Raw genomic sequence first — 17,998 nt, forward strand, 5'->3', positions numbered from 1 at the left:
TATTTTTAGTAAATAAAATGCCTATTCTGAAGTTCATTCCTTGAATGTGACTGGACTATAGGAAGCAAATTTTGTCCAGTTTTTTTCTCATCTTCTCTGAAAGTTCCCACTGTTGTTGGTGTTCCTCTGAACACCAGAACCAAAATCAAAGGCAAAGGGGAGCTGAAGAAAAAGGGCAAGCGAAAGAGGGAGCTTGGAAGCAGAAATTCTTTTGCAAATTTGTTTCACAGAGGATGAAACATCCCCCGTCAGGGCATGAAAGGAGATAGCTGTAGCTCCCAGATTCCCTGCCTGATGTGCAGGGGGTGCAACCTCCAAGGACCTTGGAGCATCTCCAGGTTGCTCTGTGCCCTGCCTCTGGAGGACTAGAGATCTGCATTTCTGCTGCAGTGGGTACAGACAATTCCAGAAACAGGAGAGCATCTGGCCTTTATATATTTGACTTCCCTTTCATCCATCATTTAAATGTTCTAAAACCTATCATTAAAGAAATTATAAGTATTAAATCCTCCATTCTCCCATCAGTAATGTGCTTATTCCTCATAAACCTAATTTGCCCTTGATGTCTCTCTGGTGATAATGTCTCTTAGAACGGTGTGATAGGAGAAAAGAACAAATAGCTTAGTATCTTGATACATTATTTATGGTCCAAGGCAGGAATTTATAAAAATCTCAAGGGCAATGCTGCAGTCCTCCTGCAATGGGCTGCTATTGTCTTTTTTAGAATATATTTGCCAAACCATATCAGGGCTGCAATGGCAGCCACTACAGAAGTCAAAAGAAATGGCATGGGAGGAGTTAAGAAATCCTTCAGGATTCTCAAAATAAACCCAGGGTGAGGGAAACACCAGCCTTCAGGTTACTTTTCACTGTAAACAACCAGGCGTGCGTGTTGTAGTTCCCCTTTAACAGCACTCAAGCCACCTCCATCCTTGGCTTCTACCAAACACAGGTTTTCAGTCAAAAGCCATGTGCAGTTTGGTGTGGGCTCCAGCATTTATTTTTCCTTACGCAGATACATGTTCCCAAAGGTTTTGAAACAGTGGATGAAAAGGGCACTATGTCTCTTTATCACTCACCCAGCTGCGTTTGTAAAAATGACTATTTTGTAAAGTCTGCTTGAATTTCAGCTAAGTGATACTAACTGTGAGGTGCTAACAGCATGGCATTTTATATGACTGGTGTTAAAACATTTTCACTTCCAGCAGCTGAACCCATAGCAGGAATTTATATTGCCCTATCCCCACAGTGTTTTGGAAGCGCCTGAGTATATCCTGTAGAGCGAACAATTTAATAGTGTATGATTTAACAGTGGCTTAAAATAGTTCTCTAGCTCCGAATAAAAAGCATAGAGCTATATTATTTATTACAAGTGTCAGACTTTATGTGACTGAGAGGTTGCATGTACCATGAACTTCTCCTGCAGGGAGGCGGAGGGCAGGGCTGTGATCAGCTCTCACGGCAGCGCTCTGATGAAAGGGGCCGCTTCAGTCCCTTGCCCAGGCTGAAAGCCACATCGATGCCAGCATCCTTCCCCTTCTCACAGCCTGAATGGGTTACGTTTTGTCAAACATGCATGCAAACTGGGGGGGTGAGAGAGGGAACAGGGCAGAGAGAAGGCCTATACTTTGGTGCTTATTCACTTGGATTTTTTTTTAGTTTAGCTGCCTGACATTTTCCCATGCTTAAAGGAAGTCAGATCTTGACTCATATTTTCCTACTTAATATTTTTCTACACGGAAGCCTTGCTGTCTGCTAACAACTGACTTCAGTATTTTTTCTTTTTTTTTTTTCTTTTTTTTTTTTTTTTAGCAAAATTAACATTACCCAACTGATCTACAAATAGCATGATGCCTTTAAGCTGAGGGATGGGTGACAAGGACAGCAGGCGAGGGCTTTTGCAAAGACCTGTTTAACCCCTTGTGACTGTTTTGCAGACCCAAGGGGCAGGCTCCCCGCGTTCCTCACCCAGCCACACTATCAGTCGACCGATTCCAATGCCCATCAGGTCTGCCTCTGCCTGCTCCACCCCAACCCACGCACCTCAGGACTCTCTGACTGGTGTGGGAGGAGATGTGCAGGAAGCCTTCGCACAAAGTAAGTCTTATTACTAGCTTGTCCGAGGTACTCGGAGACTATTTGAAGACTTGTTTCTTGTGGTTAATGACTAAATGAACTTGAGCTTCTGAGTTGAATGCAATGAAACAAAACAAAAAGAAAAATCTGCAACAACTGTGTTTTGCCATTGAAAATCAACTTTGTCAGCCATGAGACTTTGCTGTCAAAGCGAACAGGTAAGAAGAAACTGGACAATGATGCCAGTTAATAGATTTTGTGGTAAGAGGGAATTTTGATGCAAGATGGTTAGACCAGTTATCAGTGCTCTGTTAACCAGAAGAATTGCTATTGACCTCAGTAAGGTGTTGTCAGTGTGGTTTTAAATAAAGACTTTGCTAGGAACAGATGATAACTATCATAGAATTAGTTCAGGTGGAAAGGGCTCTTGTAAGTCACCATGTCCCCCTGTTCCAAAAAAGAGGGCTTCAAAGTGAGGTCAGACCATTCAGGACCTTAACTAGTTGAGTTCTGGATGGCTGCTGGTACACATTTTCCACAGTCTCGGTTCCAGTGTTTGACCATGCTTACTGTGTAAATTTTTTGTCCTTGTATCTGATTGGAACATCCCTTGATGCAACTTGTGACTGTTGTCCCTTGTCTTTTTGCTTTGGGACTCTGAGAAGGGTCCAGCTAGACTAGACAGGAATCGAGTCTGGAAGTTGAGGTGAACCCTTCCTTTGTGTTTCCAGAAAACTGCCGTAGGCTGCACTGTGTTTCTCACTCCTCTTTCCACTCTTTTGTCAAGTAACAATAAATTTTAAACTGTTTTGAATTTCTAAGGCCACAGATTAAACGATTATGTTGAATACTAAAGAAAGTAAATAGTCTATGTGATCTAAATGAAGAAATATTTCTTCTTTTTCTAATCTGCTCTCTCCTAAACTATTTACATCACTGCAATTCTTCCATTTGAATAAATTTTTTCCCTGTTTCCCTAGTACAAATCAAATGTAAGTGGAGCTCTGGAGTTCCTCTGCTACAGTGGAAGCGTGTTTGTTCCCAGGAGCCCAGTTCAGCCCTCTCACGCACCCTTCCCCTTGATTTTCATGGGAATTATGTCTGTGCGTGTATCTTAAGACAAGGTTGAATCTATAATGCAATCAAGAACTTCCTACTAAAGTGCCAGTCAATCCATGTATTGAACATAGGCATAATTCCTAGTCCCACCATAACAGGTTGCTGGATATCTCATTTTCTGTGGCAAAAGAAACAGGCAAGATATATTTCCTCCTTTCTGCTGTGAAAAAAATCAAGACAGGCAAAAATATGGACCACTAACCCCTATGCTACTATAGGACAGTTTCTTCCAGAGCTAAGAGTAAGAGAAATAATGTAGTGGCCACAATAAAATATCCATAAATAATACTAAGGCTGCCTCAGGCAAATGCTTTTTAAGTATATAAATGTGTTCTGTTCAAGATAAAAAGCAATATAAAAAGGTAAGCAATCACATTTAAAAACTGCTGCATTTGATAAATATCTAGCTTTATGTCATTATTTACCATATTCTCTAGATGGGAAGGTCAAACCCAAAGAACTTGAAGCCTGTCACATCTTGACATACGACTTGGGGGGGGCAGGTGGGCTGAGATTTTACAGCTCCATTCTGTGCTGCAACAGAGATCTGCCTATATATACCTAATGCAGACAAGCCATGGTTAAGGCATGGTTTCTCTTGGTGTTTTTTTTCTCTTTCATAGTGTTTGCAATAGTTCACAGATACAAAATTGAGAAGACTTTAACGAGGGAGTGGCTGAGTGTTTGTGTGTGTGTAAGAGAGAGATTAACTACTTTAATTTACATTCCAGTAACCATTTGCTAATGGATATATTAAAGAAACCTCTCTAGGATTTGGGGAGCTTTTTTTTAATGTATTGTTTTACATTCAGCCAGTTTTAAAGAATGTACAGCAGTCAAATCCTGCCAATTCCTGTGAATAATCCAGTCTGGAAGATTAGAGATTCAGTGGGATGTATTGATTATTCAGCTGCAATAGGAGCTATGTTTGGGATTTGGGGGAGTTAAGCACGTGTACCCACAGCCTGCTCCTAGGGAAGGAGTATTTCATGCAGCTCACAAGAATCTTTCATGATTGATGGTTAAGGGAATATTGCCAGGTTCAGCATGGAAGCACTTCTAGATCCATTATTAGAAAGTTTAAAAGCGGCCTGGGGCTGTTTAGAGAGGCAATAGTGCTTCCTTTATTTAAAAAAAAAAAAAAAACCAAAAAACAGAGAGAGAGAAAGTAAATTATGGAATATACAAGAAAGTCCTTGAGCTACAGGAGAGGCTGAGAGGGAGCAGAGAAGAAAAATCCCTATCAGTCTTGATGAGGTCAAGTATGTTTCTTCAACATTTGCCATAATTATCTGGCAAATACCTGGCAATAATGGTGTCATTAAACAGAGCTGTGGGAACTTAGAGAAAACACTTCATTTCTTCCCTCCTCCCCCACAGGCATTGTAAATGCGTTCACGCTGGATTTAATCTTCCAGGCCTGGTCTGCTGGTGTCACCACACAAATGCAAGCTTGATGGCAATGAATAATCTCCACATATCTGGCATTGTGATTAAATGAAGCATGAGGGTAGGCTTCTGCTCTTGCATACAGCATAAGTAAATGAGGCCATTCTGCAGAGAACTCTTATGCACGCGTCCCTCGTAAGGACTTTGATACCCTGAATTATCACAATGGCAGCTTTCAACAGGGTTAAAACTGCTTTCAACAGGAAAACATATGTCTTGTGAAGAATAGTAACACTGTGCTTTGTCTGTCTCTTGCTTCAGGTGCAAGACGAAACTTAAGAAATGATTTGCTGGTGGCAGCAGATTCAATCACCAACACCATGTCTTCTTTGGTAAAAGAACTAAATTCTGGTGAGTGAGGCTAACAAGGGTGATTAGTCACCACATTGAAATTTCACATATATTTGAAAAAATGGGAGGTAGGAAAATATAAACCAACAAAAAAGCAGTGTAATGTATCTTCAAAGCTTTTTATGCCTCTAGAAAAAAAAAGCCTAAATAACAGCTTCAGGAATACAGCTGTTCTGAAAGACATGGGCGTAGAGGTGCAGCTGGGTACAGTGAAAACTTTGAGAAGTTTGTTTGTGATTCCACGTGGGGCGGGATTTCACTCTTTAGAAATTTCATTCAGTATAGAACATATAGGACCTGTTGTAAAATGCAGTCTGTAGTGTTCTCATAAAAATATCCTACCTAGTAACTGAGATAAGCAACAGCTTCGCTATTCTATCCCACCACAAGAAGATGACTATTAGCTCTGCAGATATATATAGAATCATATACTGTTATTCGCTTGAGGAGGTGGCATTCTAAGTCGGAAAGGCAGAGAAAGACTTAGAGAAATAGGCAAGTATACTTACTCTTCTGAAAGTTAAGTGGAACCATGTGTCACCTTTCGCTTCACAGAAGTGGGCAGTGAGACAGAAAGCAATGTGGATTCTGAATTTGGACGGACTCATTTTGATGACCTTGTTCCGTCCCCAACATCTGAGAAGGCTTTCCTTGCGCAGATTCATGCCCGGAAGCCAGGGTACATCCACAGCGCTGCTGCCACCGGCTCCATCCGCAGTGACATGTGGGTACCTGCTTGATTTGCCTTCTTAATCTCATTCTTTTTCTGTTGAAGACAATATGCAGCATGTAATATTTTCTCTCCCTCTCAATTATTTGATTACCAAAAAAAAAACCCTAAATCCAAGTGAAGACAGCTTCATGGTTAGATAGCAGTGAGCTCTGTAAACAATAAAGGCCAGAACTTCGGCTGCCCTAAGGAGTGAGCTGTCTCACATCCAGTCTGGTACACTCGGGCAGCACGGAGGCTGTGGGACAGCTGTGCTCCCTAATACACCCTGCAGTCCTATTCCCTGCTTATCCAGACCGAGGGGCCTGTTGGAGCACACTGGAAAAAGAGAAGTTTTTAAATGGAAAAGACAGAATGCTTTTTATTGACCAACTCAATCGATCAACAAACTGATTTACTTTTAGAACCTGAATCTTCCTATCAAAGACAATAGGCATCTTTCCAGTTATTTTTAGTTCAACCTCTTTGTATCAAGTTATTGAGAACTTTTGTTACTCATTTCCATAGGGCTGTCCCCCCAAAATGCCTTCAGCAGAATATGCCCTTTGGGCTACTTCATCAATACCAGACCACTGGCGAGGGGAAATAGCAGAAGTGTTTTCCACTGCCAGGAAAATACCAACCAATGGAGCATGTGGTTGGACTAAAAGTATCCCGCTCTCCTCATAGCTTGCAATAAAGGGAAGTTTTATTGACTCTGAATGTCATTCATCTCAGGAGGCTATTTATTAATAATTGTCTTTAGGGTTACAGAAGATGGAGATCCCTATGTCAGAGCAGATGATGAAAATTATGAGAATGACTCTGTCCGCCAGCTGGAGAACGAACTGAAAATGGAGGAGTACCTGAAGCAGAAGCTGCAGGATGAGGCATACCAGGTGGGAGAGGGACACCAGCTGCCCATACGTCTCCATAAGTGAGAAACAATAATGTGCAACAGCTGCCCCGTGCCCTTCTTAACCTGTCCGGTGCCCTGCGTCATGATCTCTTCTCAGTTACTAGAGCAGTCACATTCCAAAAACTGCTGTTACTCTCTTCCACAGACAAGCATGCATCTAGCCTTTGTGCATATCCAGGAGGACAACACTGCCTGAGGCACACAGCAGTAGTCCTTAAGCTTACCAGGGCATCAGGTGGGACAGAATTGCCTCTGAGCTTGTTCTCTGCCAGTGCCTACCAAGTCACTTAGACCTCATTCCCCCATACCATAGAGGCTGGTTGGTGGTGTCAAGCTGAGTTCTTGCTATATTTGGATTATTTTTTTTCTCCAGTAGCAAAAAACATTCATAATGGTTTCTCTAGTGTGAACTGAAGCTCAAGTGCAGTCTATGTGTTATTGTCATTGTCAGAATCTGGAAGGAGAGGAAAGGGTCTGAAATGAATTGTACTCCAGAGGACCAAGTATTCAACAAGCATCTAGTATAAAGAAGCCTGGGGATTTGTCATTAAACACGCCCTGAGGAAGTTTTCAAAGGGCGTTTGTTTAAGAGTCTGAGTAAAGTAAATTTGCCAGGGGTAGCTGGAATTCTGTAGATATCCTGTCCTGTCTGCGTAATCATCTCCACTTCTGCCTGGTGTAATAGACTATCACCAGTTTTTAAGTTATGCTGACTTGAATCATCCCAATATAAAATTCATTACTTCTTATAATGTTAGTAATGTCAGTAGGAGGGCACACCCAGTTCAGTTATTTGGGAGCAGAGCTGAAGCAAGCAAAAATAACTTTTCCCACATGGTGATCAATTAAAATTTGGAACTTCACCACTACAGAATATAACAGAGACCAAAAGTATAAATGGGCTAAAAAAGAAGGATTAAGCAGGTACTGAGAGATCAGGTGTATGGAAATGAGGTTCAAAAGCACTTTCTGGGCAGGAATTCTTTAAACTGCTGATTGCTGGGAGCTAACAAAATCTAGCCTTTTCTTCTGGTAGTTTTTCTCAAGTGTCCACTGCCAGTCACTTTGGAGACAAGAATCTGGGACTGACAGGCTCGTGATCTAATGAAGAATGGCTGCTCTTTTGGTCTTCTTTTCTGTAAAGCTGCTAGGATAAGTTAGTCTTGTAAAAGTTCATTGACTCATACCAAAATTGCAGCTGGTTTTGAGGTTGATGTGAGCGTCTCTTTTTTTGTTGTTGTTTACCGAGGTCTGCTACATGCCCATGGTAGCCTGCCAAAAGTAATTTCATTGCAAAGGTCTTTAACGACATGACGACAGGAGCAGAATTGTTATAGACTATCTGCTAAGGCAACAGTGGGTGACATGGGGTTTTTTGTCACAATTTTTTATCCAAGATAGGAAATGGCAAAAATGACAGCCTTTAAATTTCTGAACAGGATGAGCAGCTACTGCTGATGTAATGGAAAGTAATTGTCAGTTATAAAGAAGGAGTACCTCAGTGGTGACAGCTGTCAAGCATCTAATAATAAATGTTATTATTGCTGGTAAAAATTCCATTTTCTCCAGAAAGGACGATAGACCAATTTGACTGTACTTTGATTACAGTATGGAAGTGCAATATATAGCAACAGTGTTACATGAGTTTCACAAGTTACAACAGGATTTTGTACATGCACAAAATTGAGTATGCATGTGCACTGCAAAATGAGGGCATTCATTGTGCTGTAGAAGTTATACATGTTGCTCAGTAGAACTGGGTGTTACTCTTGCTTCAGTCAAAACAGAGCTTTTCTACTGTCTTCCAACAACATTCCCAGAAGAAGGGGAGGAAATCTTTTCCCTATCAATGTCAGAATAAAATTCCTTTTGAATTTAGTTCAGCCAAGACTACACCCAGGTGAACTTTGTTCCCCATTGGTTTACACCATTCGTTTCTACTGGGGAGAAAAAAAAAGAAAAAAGAAAATTAAAAAAAAAAAAACCACACACAAAAAAAAAACCCCACAGAAAAAGAGAAAGGCTTTTCTCTTTCAAAAATGTATTCACTGAGGGAACAGAAAGTTCTCATTCTAGACAAGTTCTGTTCAATAGCATTTTTCCAAAAGAAATTTCATTATATACTTCACTGTCTGGGAGATTGTCAGCTCCTATCAGGAAATGATTTGACAGTAGTGACTTGTAAGTAGAAACTATTTTTAGTTTATAACCACAGACCCAAAGCATGCAACATGTGATAAGTCCTTCCCAGTATGGCTGATGCCCTTTCAATTAGGGAACAGGTTTAAAGCAAGCAAGAATAAGTATTAAGTTAGTAGGGACCACTAGGATGATTAGGAGATGGTTGGATAGTGTCATGTATTGATCCTGAGACAGGTGCTTTGGCTTTGACTCATTCTCTGCACTTTGCAGTTAATCTGTGGTATTTTGCTATTCTATTCCTTTTTCTACTAGTATCACCAAGTAGTCACTAAAGATAAAGACACAACTTTCTTTCTAGTTGCCAAAACAAAGGAAAATTGGGAAGTTTCTGTTTAGGGTATCCTATCGAACAGTGGCTAGGTCAACTATTCTCATTTTGCATCCAACCATTGGAATTTATTACAGGCTATTTTACTATTTGTACTCACGTGTACACTGCATTCATCTGGATAGCCAAAAAATGCTGGTGGCTGTAGCTATCATAACGCAATTGTCAGCTGAAAAAATCTGCGAGGAGGAACTCCTACTAAGGTTACAGAATGGTAACCTCAGTAGCAATATGGTAACCATTTTTATGTCATTAAATGTCTCACTTTATGTAAGAGCAGCACACTTAGAAAAATGTGTAGATGTTGTGTAGCATGGAAGATGGTTGGTCAAAACCCACTCTTGTTATTTCGTGTCACCTTGTCTCCAAGCAAGATTTTCAAGCTAAACTCTAAATTAGTATTAAAGGATGAGCAGAAAACCCAAGATACACAAGGAAATCAGGGACAGGGAACCTCAAAGGAGGCTTCTTTCTCTCTCTTTTTTTGAAGCATGTTGTAAATAACAAGTATCTGTACCAGAAAAAAACACATTTAGTGCACAAGTGTAAATGCTAACAGTGCTTATCCTCCCACATCTGCTACCAGTTGTGTTCTTGTTACAGTCTTTTGCTGGATGTGTTGTGTAAGACACTTTTCACTGGGTTGATCTTCTGGGTCCATAATTGCTCCCTCTATTTCTAGGCTTGTGCATGGCTTTCTTCAGAATAATACACTGCCTGGCTGCTCACTGGCTTAATTTGTCATCTTCTTGTTTTCTATCCTTTGTTATCTACAGGTCAGTTTGCAAAGTTGAGTGCAATATCCTTCTCTCTCTCCTCTCAAGTAAGTATCATTATAATTTAGAAGAATGTTTGGAATGAATCCTCATGATGTGTATTTCAGTTGCAACGCACCTTGTGCTGCCTGAGTGTATGTGAAGATGCTGTTTCTTTCTTCTTTTAACCTGTGTTAGGATGCCTAGGAATGTCTCTAAATCATTTCTAATAATCTGTTTGAAATATGGTCCAAGTCCTGAGGATTCCTGTTAAGCCACCACCCTTTTTATCTTCTTCCTTTGTTGACCACAAGAGTGAGGGCATGGGCTTTTCATCCCTGGGGATGATGACAAATATATTAGCCAGTACAGAGAAACCTTATCCAGAAGATAAGCAATCAGAGTACATTTCAGGAGACCTGAGTTCAATTCCTTACAATGCTTTAGTCTTCCTAGGATAACTGAAATAAATCATTTCTGGTGAGACTGGAACATCTACTCTAGTGTGTGAAACAGGAGTTAGGCAAACATTAAAGAAAGCAATACACCAGCTGCTTAAGCATAGAGTTGTCCTCAGATGTGTCACGGAAGTTTAAAATGCCCTAATCCAAAGTGCAAGGTACTCAGCTACTAGAGTCTGGCAATTCAGAGATAAGGCAAGAAGGTCTATAAATTCCCTTCTGGCCTATATTCAGGTCATGTTCCTTACATGCCAACCTCACAGTTGCAGCACTGAGTTTAATGCCAAGTTCAGCAATTGTGTTTTTCTTCAGGAACACAGATAATGGCTATTTTTATGAAGTAGCGTGTTATTCTGAACATTTGCCCAGGAAATGGGAGACCACACATTTCCTTCTTGCCTCATCGGAAACTGTGGACTCTGCATTTCTGACTTCCTAGGAGAGTGCAGTGCCCTGCTGTGAAGATGGCAGTGAGACGATGCTGTCCATCCTACTGTGACACTGAATTATGGGGTAACAGGGCCAGAAAGGGAGCAGAAATCGAAATAGGGGTCTGACTCTAGTCTGCAAACCAAGTCTCTTCCTCAAAGCCAGAACTAAAGGCAACAAAGGTCAGCTATCGAATGGGCACTTCAAGTTGGGAGCAGGGTCATGTTCAGATAAGAAAAACCCGTGAACTAGCCCGTGCCAACTTTAGCAGGAATTCACGTTGCTAGATTTTGTGTGCCATGTTTTATGCTAGACCTCCTTATTTATACGGCAATTTTGATGGCAAAATTTGACCCTGATTCAAGGGGTTTGCATCTTCTGATGACAGTAGAATTTGGATTTTAAAGCATGGACCTTGTGAAAGCAGCTGCCAGTCTTCAGTGTTAAAAGCTGTTAGGTATTTCTGAAGCATCTGTCTCAGTGTCTCTGGCAGCTAAAGCAGAATAAATGGATGTGAAAAGCAAATAAACGGCAATACCCAGAGTACTATAAACACCAAATAACGGCTCATAAAAATTCTCCTAACATTGCCCCTCAGGTTACATTCATTTTCTCAGTAGCCTTGTTAAAAACATGAGCCGTGTAGAATTTCCTAAACGTTGACAGCCCAAAAAATAAGTTTTCTTCTTCTATTTTGTTGCAGTTGTCAGTTATAGATCAGGTCACATGAAAAGGAAAATAAATCTTTCAACAACAATGTATATGTGTATAACTATGTATATAGTGGAAATGTTATATATAACTTAATTTAATTACAATTATGAATAACTATGACTTTAAAGGGTAGTAGCATTCAGACAAACCGTCTGCAATATCAAGTGGAAAAAAATCCTTTTCATTAGAATTATAAAGCTCAGACAATCCCATTTAAGGTTTCCTTTTTTGTTAGGAAGCAGTGTTAACATAGTGATGTGGGGAAATGCATACTGCCATACAGCCTAGCTTTCTTGAAAATATGTATCCTGTCTCAAATTAGCAGAGATCTGAGACTGAGCTACCATCTCATCTCTTGAATGCTTTTGAAACCTTTTGAAAACCTATCAAAAAGAAATTTTTTAAAGCATTGTGCTCTGGTTAATTCCATAATGAAACTCTTTTTGGTTCCCAGGGGAGCACTTCAGCCAGTACCAAAGACTGAAGCATTCCCACCAGCTGTAAAAGCCTGGCCCTATAGAAATTAGCAATAAAAATCGATGAACTTGGCACTTCACCTATATCCACAAGAACAAACTCTGTGTTATGGTACATTGTGATAAATACATCTGCACATAAGCGTGGCTTAGTCTTCTCAAGATTCACTCTTGTGTGAATATGGCAGATTAAAGTATCTTGTGCATTTTATTTGGTACTAATATTTCATAGCCTTGGAAAATTAAATCCAAAATTGTTCATACTGGTCGCAATGTCTAAAGTGCTTTTGCTGTTTATGTCAGGTTCTTGCTTGAACCTTACTAATTGCATCAAGACTTTTATTTCTAAGATAATATTATTCAATCAATGATGATACAAATACAGTCAGTATTATATTGCCTAGTTGGCCATATGAGGTAGAAAGCCAACAGACTTTCTTATCTCGCAACAGTATTACATGTGTGTTTATTTAAAAAAAGGTGGGAAAAACAGGACCAGTTTATTATAGCTTCTTATGAGTGATATTGCCACTGATGGCCAGCCATAGAGTTTTGTTCATTTCCTCATTCATCAGTCATGGACAAGTGGTGTTGATGTCATTTGATTAAGGCTTTTTGCATTCTATTTGCATTTGCATTTTTAAAAGTGCTATGTACAATTCTCTAGAATTGATTTTGAAATAACATCTAGTATAACAAATTCCCAAGAGAGCAAGTGGTTCCAGTAATATATAAAACACAATTTAATCATATTTTCAGTTTACTTTTTATGTTAAATGTACTTTAATACCACTTGTTTTATTTTTAATAGAGTAACAGAGTGAATTTGAGCTTGTTTTCAGCAGGCTCTAGGCAGATCTTGAAATTAGGTGAACGTGCAACTTTGCCGTTATTTTGCCTTTCTCCCCCTGATACCAGTTGCTTTTTTGCCAAGGATGGCCAATGGCAGCAGAAAGCCTCCATCTCTGAAAGTGGTTAAAAAGTTGTCATTTTCAGTTAAGAGCTATCGACTTGCGCAGTGGACGTGTTCCCACGAGACCTACAATTTCCTAGATTTTCTAAAGCAATGCTTTCTTAGTGCTGGCATAGCAACATTTTAGTTGGTCATGTCTAATTCATTTATACGCATTATTATAACAGAAAAGGAGGTGTAAAAAGCTAATAAAAATCAGACCTAAATCATCCACTTGAGAGGGAGTACAGGGAGGAGTCTTTATTAGAGGTTTCGTTCTCGATTTTTTTAACTGTGATCACATTTTCTCTGTGTTGACAAAAACATGTAATAATTTAAGCTGAAGACTCAGTTCCATTCCCACTCCAAACCCTTTCACTTGCTCTAAACCTTATTGCACAAATTGTGGGGTCTGGGGCTTTGGGTGGCCAGGGTGATATTTTCCCTTGCAAAAGTGACTGAATGATTTGTATTGAAACAGGTAGAAATTTTTCAAACACAAAACCCCCAAATCCATTCAACTTTTTTATTTGAATGCATTCTTAAAAAATTATTATTTATTCAACTTGACTGTTTTTCCAGGACAGAAGTCTTATTGAGTAACACTTTCATGTTTTTCTCATCTTTTCGCTTTTTCTCCAAACTCTGTTTTCATGTTTACCAGCAGAGATTAGAAATATTGCCAAATGTCAGGTGATAAAAACGCCCGGGCCAAGGGAGATGGTGTGGTCAGTCCAGTCTGCCCAGTGTGCCGCTGCGAGAAGGGCTGTTGGTAAGCCGAAGGGCACAGACGATTCGTTTAAGTGCTGTGAAGACACAACTGCCCTGCATCTCTGGTTTTTTCTGGGAAGGAAATAAGATTTTAGAGACAGCGTGCATTTCACTGGCCATTGACATTTTCAGCCCTTTGCGGCATGGACCTGGCCATTTACTGTTTGGGAAAGATGGGACGCAGGATGCGTAGCCCGGGGCCCAAGTCAGGTTCCTAGCCCCCCGTTAATGGATGTGTGGGTTTCAGAGTTGCTGTGCCCACTGCCTGAGGTCACATTTCCCAGCGGTGCCTTGGCCTCTCTTCGGCTGTAGGGCCCCAAACGCTGCTAGTCAGAGGTGACTGGCTGCATTTAAAGCTCATGGACTGTGGTTCATTCCTCGCATGGGCTTCATGCCAGGAGCTCAGGAGATCACAGAGGTGTAGGTGTGTTGGTTGGGTGGACCCTCGGGAGGTCGTCTGCTCCAGTTTCCCATCTGATGCAGGTCTAGCTCCAACACGAGACCATGTCAGTGTCAGCCTTGGCTTTGTCTAGAGCAAAGACTTTAAAACCTCCACGGATGGAAATTTCACTACCTCTCTGGGCATCTCCCTCCAGTGCAGTGCCACCCTCCTCATGATTTTATTTTTTCCTAATGTCCAACCTGAACCTCCCGAAGTGCAGCTTGTCCTTTTTGTGTGGTTCAGCCCTGCCAAGAAGATTTTGGCTTTGTTATCCTTGTAACTACCCCTCAAATAGCTGCTAACTGATCCTCCATTGCCACCTCTGCCCCAGCCTCAGCAAGCCCAGTTTCTTCAGCCTCTTTCTGCTAAGTCAGCGATGCAGTGGTGAAGAAGCAGGATACAGGCACTAGATGAACTGCTCACATCCATAAGTCATACTCTACTAGCACAAGCAAATGATTCAGCATCTCTTTTTGGTTTTTTTCTGAACTAATACATAAAAAACAGTGTTATATGGACCGTTCCATTTGAAAATAACAGCAGGCTGACAGCACAGTAATTTTCAAAAATGTCTGCTACGTTCACTAAGCTATATTTTGGTTTTCCTCTTTATTTTTCTCCTTAAGTCCTCCTCTTCTTAGCATGTAGGCGTAAACAAGCTGTAAAAGAACTGTGATCGACTTAACTGGGAAGAAGCAGCTTTAGTTTTGTGAATTTAATTCTAAAATTCCACAAGTGATAGGGATGGGTTTTGACAATCACTGAATGATAAGTAACAGAAAAGAACCTGTGGATTAAGTTATAAAAAAGATCGAGAAACAGTTTTATAACATGACAAATCATATGAGTCTTAACTTGGAATTAATTCTGGCATTTCCAAAATGCTGCAATGAATTTAGAGCTCAGAGATTCATTAGTACTCATTATTTCTTGTATGAAAATCTCTCTAACCCAATGCTTGCTGTGGAACAGAAAGAAACCTTGAGAGAATTGAGAATAACCTCTCTGCACTCCACCGAAGAGAAGTAATTTATCCAGAAAATTCAAAGCAAACCCAAATACTTAGCAGTACTATCAATGCATCTTAATGCATCCAGTGTTTCACAAGCCACTCTTATTTTGCTCTCGTGGTTTATAATAATACCATCAAGAAATATGAGATGTACCTATATTTACATAACCCTGAAATTGGTTCAATAAAAAAATCAGTCTCAGGCAGCTGGGAACTGACCACTTCCATGCCTTTCATTTGCATTTTTTGGCTGAAATGTGAAGAGCAAAATGTTGCTTTACTATGATTTCCAAATTAGTTTGCAGACTTAAGCGGTGCAGATGCATGTCTGATTTTTTAAAAATACTTGTTTAAAATGTACCTCAGAAATTTTTTGTGAAGCTCTCATTAGACTTGCAGTGCGGATTTCCTTTCCATTTATCAACAAAACATTAATGCTAGGTCTTTTGTAACTCCCTGACACAAGGAGATACTAAATTAAGATCATCATACCATTTGGCATGCTTAGATATTAAGGAATCGGATGGAAGTGTCTGTGCTTGAATAATTAATACAATCAAATGGTGTCAGGAAGGAGAAGCAGCAAGCTAAACTACCTGACCTTTCTTCATTCATCAGCCTTAATTTAACTCTTTTTTGCTGAAGTAACTTGCATTTCGTCTCTCGTCTTGTAGACCAGCCTTATGCCTGAAATGAGTAGAAAAGAATTCATGTCGTAGGGTTTGCTCTTTTATGCTGTTATTATCAGATCTCATGTAATGCAAATTGGTTTTCTGTCTGAGGTAGTTCAAGAGAAAAAGGATGAGCTCCTTAACTTTGAAAGAGTCAAGTGTATAAACCCCGCCTTTACGATAAATACGCCAAAAGAAGTTTGCAATATTACCTGACTGTAGATCCTGACACAGTTCTGAGAAAGCAGCAGTCATCTATCAAGCATTTTCCATTACCAACTAAAACTTTGATGCCTCCGATACAGGAATTTAAGATACTTATTGATGCTTCAGGATACAGGGGAGCGCTAAGGAGAAACTGGCGCACCAGCAGATGAGGCTGTTTACGAGCTGTAGCACCCAGAATCATCCTTTTAAGTAACTGCATTTCTTTTTAGACATAGGGAAATATACTTGAGCATGTAAATTAAGGGTGAGACGTTTACAGGTGAGGGGGGGCTCCTGATGGTGAGTGACTCTTAACTGGGTGACGGAACGCTGTGTGCAAGGGGAATAATCCATCGTTTCACTACCAATAATCTATTTATAGAGCAACCTGGAAGGGTAAAATGGAAGGGAAAATGGGAACATCTGCAAATCTGTGTCAGGGCAGACCTGGTTACCCCAGGGTCCCACAGCAGAGCAGGCAACAGTCTTCCCAGCTGTGGTAAGAAGGGTTTCCAACTTCCCAAGTGCCCTGTAAGTTTCTGTTACAGCTCAAATACCTATGGCTCACCTAGGTAGAGTGGCTTTTTCACTTTTTAAAGTTTTTTAGGGATAACCACAGGAACTGGCGAGCTCCTCCTTTTTTCTCTCAACAAAGCAGCAGGCAGAGGCTTTACGTGCTCTGCCTGTGTGGGTGCAGCATCTTAAACCAGCACTCCTTCTAAAAACCTTCCCTAAACGTTTCTCAACAGGCAAGCTGCAGTCAGACAGACAATGAAAGCTACGTAAGAACTGATGATGAGGAGAGCTGCTTTCGGACAGACGATGAAGAAAACTCGGCTGCAAACTTCACAGAAGAGTGGAACCAAGAGGTGCAGCGTCTCTTGACAAAAAAATCACATAACTAAGTTCTGAGGACTGTAGCACAGTACTTTTGTTCTAAGAGTTGTAGTTTGTAGATGTGTGTTTTTGACAACAAGACTTTTGTTTAAAGCTAACTTATATTAGCTACATCTTCTGTAACATGGCTCATTACCGGTGAAGAAAACAGACTGACATACGTACTGCTGTTACAAAGGATGGCGGTGTTAATAACTCACGTAAACCCTTTGCACATGATATTGAACCTGTTCAGTTTACAATGACAATACTGTTTATAGATAGAAATTTGATTTCTGAATACTTTGAGATTTTAGTAGATCGGTTTACTATACACTGTACATTTTTTCCACAGAAGAAATAAAAAGCTACAATTATGCATTTAACACTGATTGATTATACTCCTGAGTGTATATATCTAGTAGCCCAAAAAACAAAGTACCAGACTATATTTGCAATTTGTTTGCAAGTCTTTAAATTTAGACTTCTACAAAATGTACTAAAATAATAATAATAATAATATAATTAATAATAATAATAATAATAATAATAAACCTCTCTAATTTAGGGCTAATGTGTAACTTAGGAATGTTTCTTTCAAAATAATCTAACAAATCAGCCATAGAAGTTAGTGTAAATATTTTTTTTCCAAATAGATATCATATACAAAAGGTGACATTCAAATGATATAGAATCTAGTTTTTAAATCAGCACAGATCTTCTTAAAACTGTGAACTATGTTTTGAAATACTCGTTGCTAAAGCTGTTTATAAACCACAGGTGCCATAAGATCCCTGAACTGACTGATGTTATGTATAATCCTCCATGGTATTGTTTCATTGATGTTTTAGCTTTAGTAAGCATGTGTTCAACAAACCGGCTCTTTCCATCTCTCTGCCCCTCCTCCCCCCCCCCCTTTATGTTATTTTCGAGGCCTTCAGCTTTAAATGTACAGGCTTAAAGTGCGCTTGCAACTGTTTTCTTTTTATTTCCGAATGTGTATTGCCTTAGCCAGCCACCAGATGTTCTGCATGCACTCTTGGAAATGTGTAGTGAGACTCTTTCGGAGCTGGATGGAG

At 40.0% G+C, this 17,998-nt stretch overlaps 1 protein-coding gene across 24 annotated transcripts in view; it reads left to right on the forward strand.

Annotated features, from left to right (window-relative positions):
- The window catches only part of DTNA (dystrobrevin alpha), a 234,206-nt gene extending 216,895 nt beyond the window's left edge, over positions 1-17,311 (forward strand). For 22 of the 24 annotated variants that reach the window (XM_075494578.1, XM_075494579.1, XM_075494583.1 and 19 more), the window contains 5 exons: positions 1,938-2,097; positions 4,906-4,995; positions 5,551-5,719; positions 6,471-6,603; positions 16,793-17,311. In XM_075494578.1, the coding sequence (XP_075350693.1) occupies positions 1,938-2,097; positions 4,906-4,995; positions 5,551-5,719; positions 6,471-6,603; positions 16,793-16,948 (708 nt within the window). In that variant the 3' untranslated portion in view covers positions 16,949-17,311. Of the gene's footprint in view, positions 1-1,937; positions 2,098-4,905; positions 4,996-5,550; positions 5,720-6,232; positions 6,384-6,470; positions 6,604-9,929; positions 9,977-16,792 lie in introns of those variants that run through there. The other 2 variants (XM_075494592.1, XM_075494596.1) reach the window with 2 other exon arrangements.
- Positions 17,312-17,998: the final 687 nt, after the last annotated feature.

Source organism: Mycteria americana, chromosome 2 (assembly GCF_035582795.1).
Source record: "Mycteria americana isolate JAX WOST 10 ecotype Jacksonville Zoo and Gardens chromosome 2, USCA_MyAme_1.0, whole genome shotgun sequence".
Lineage (NCBI taxonomy): Eukaryota > Metazoa > Chordata > Aves > Ciconiiformes > Ciconiidae > Mycteria > Mycteria americana.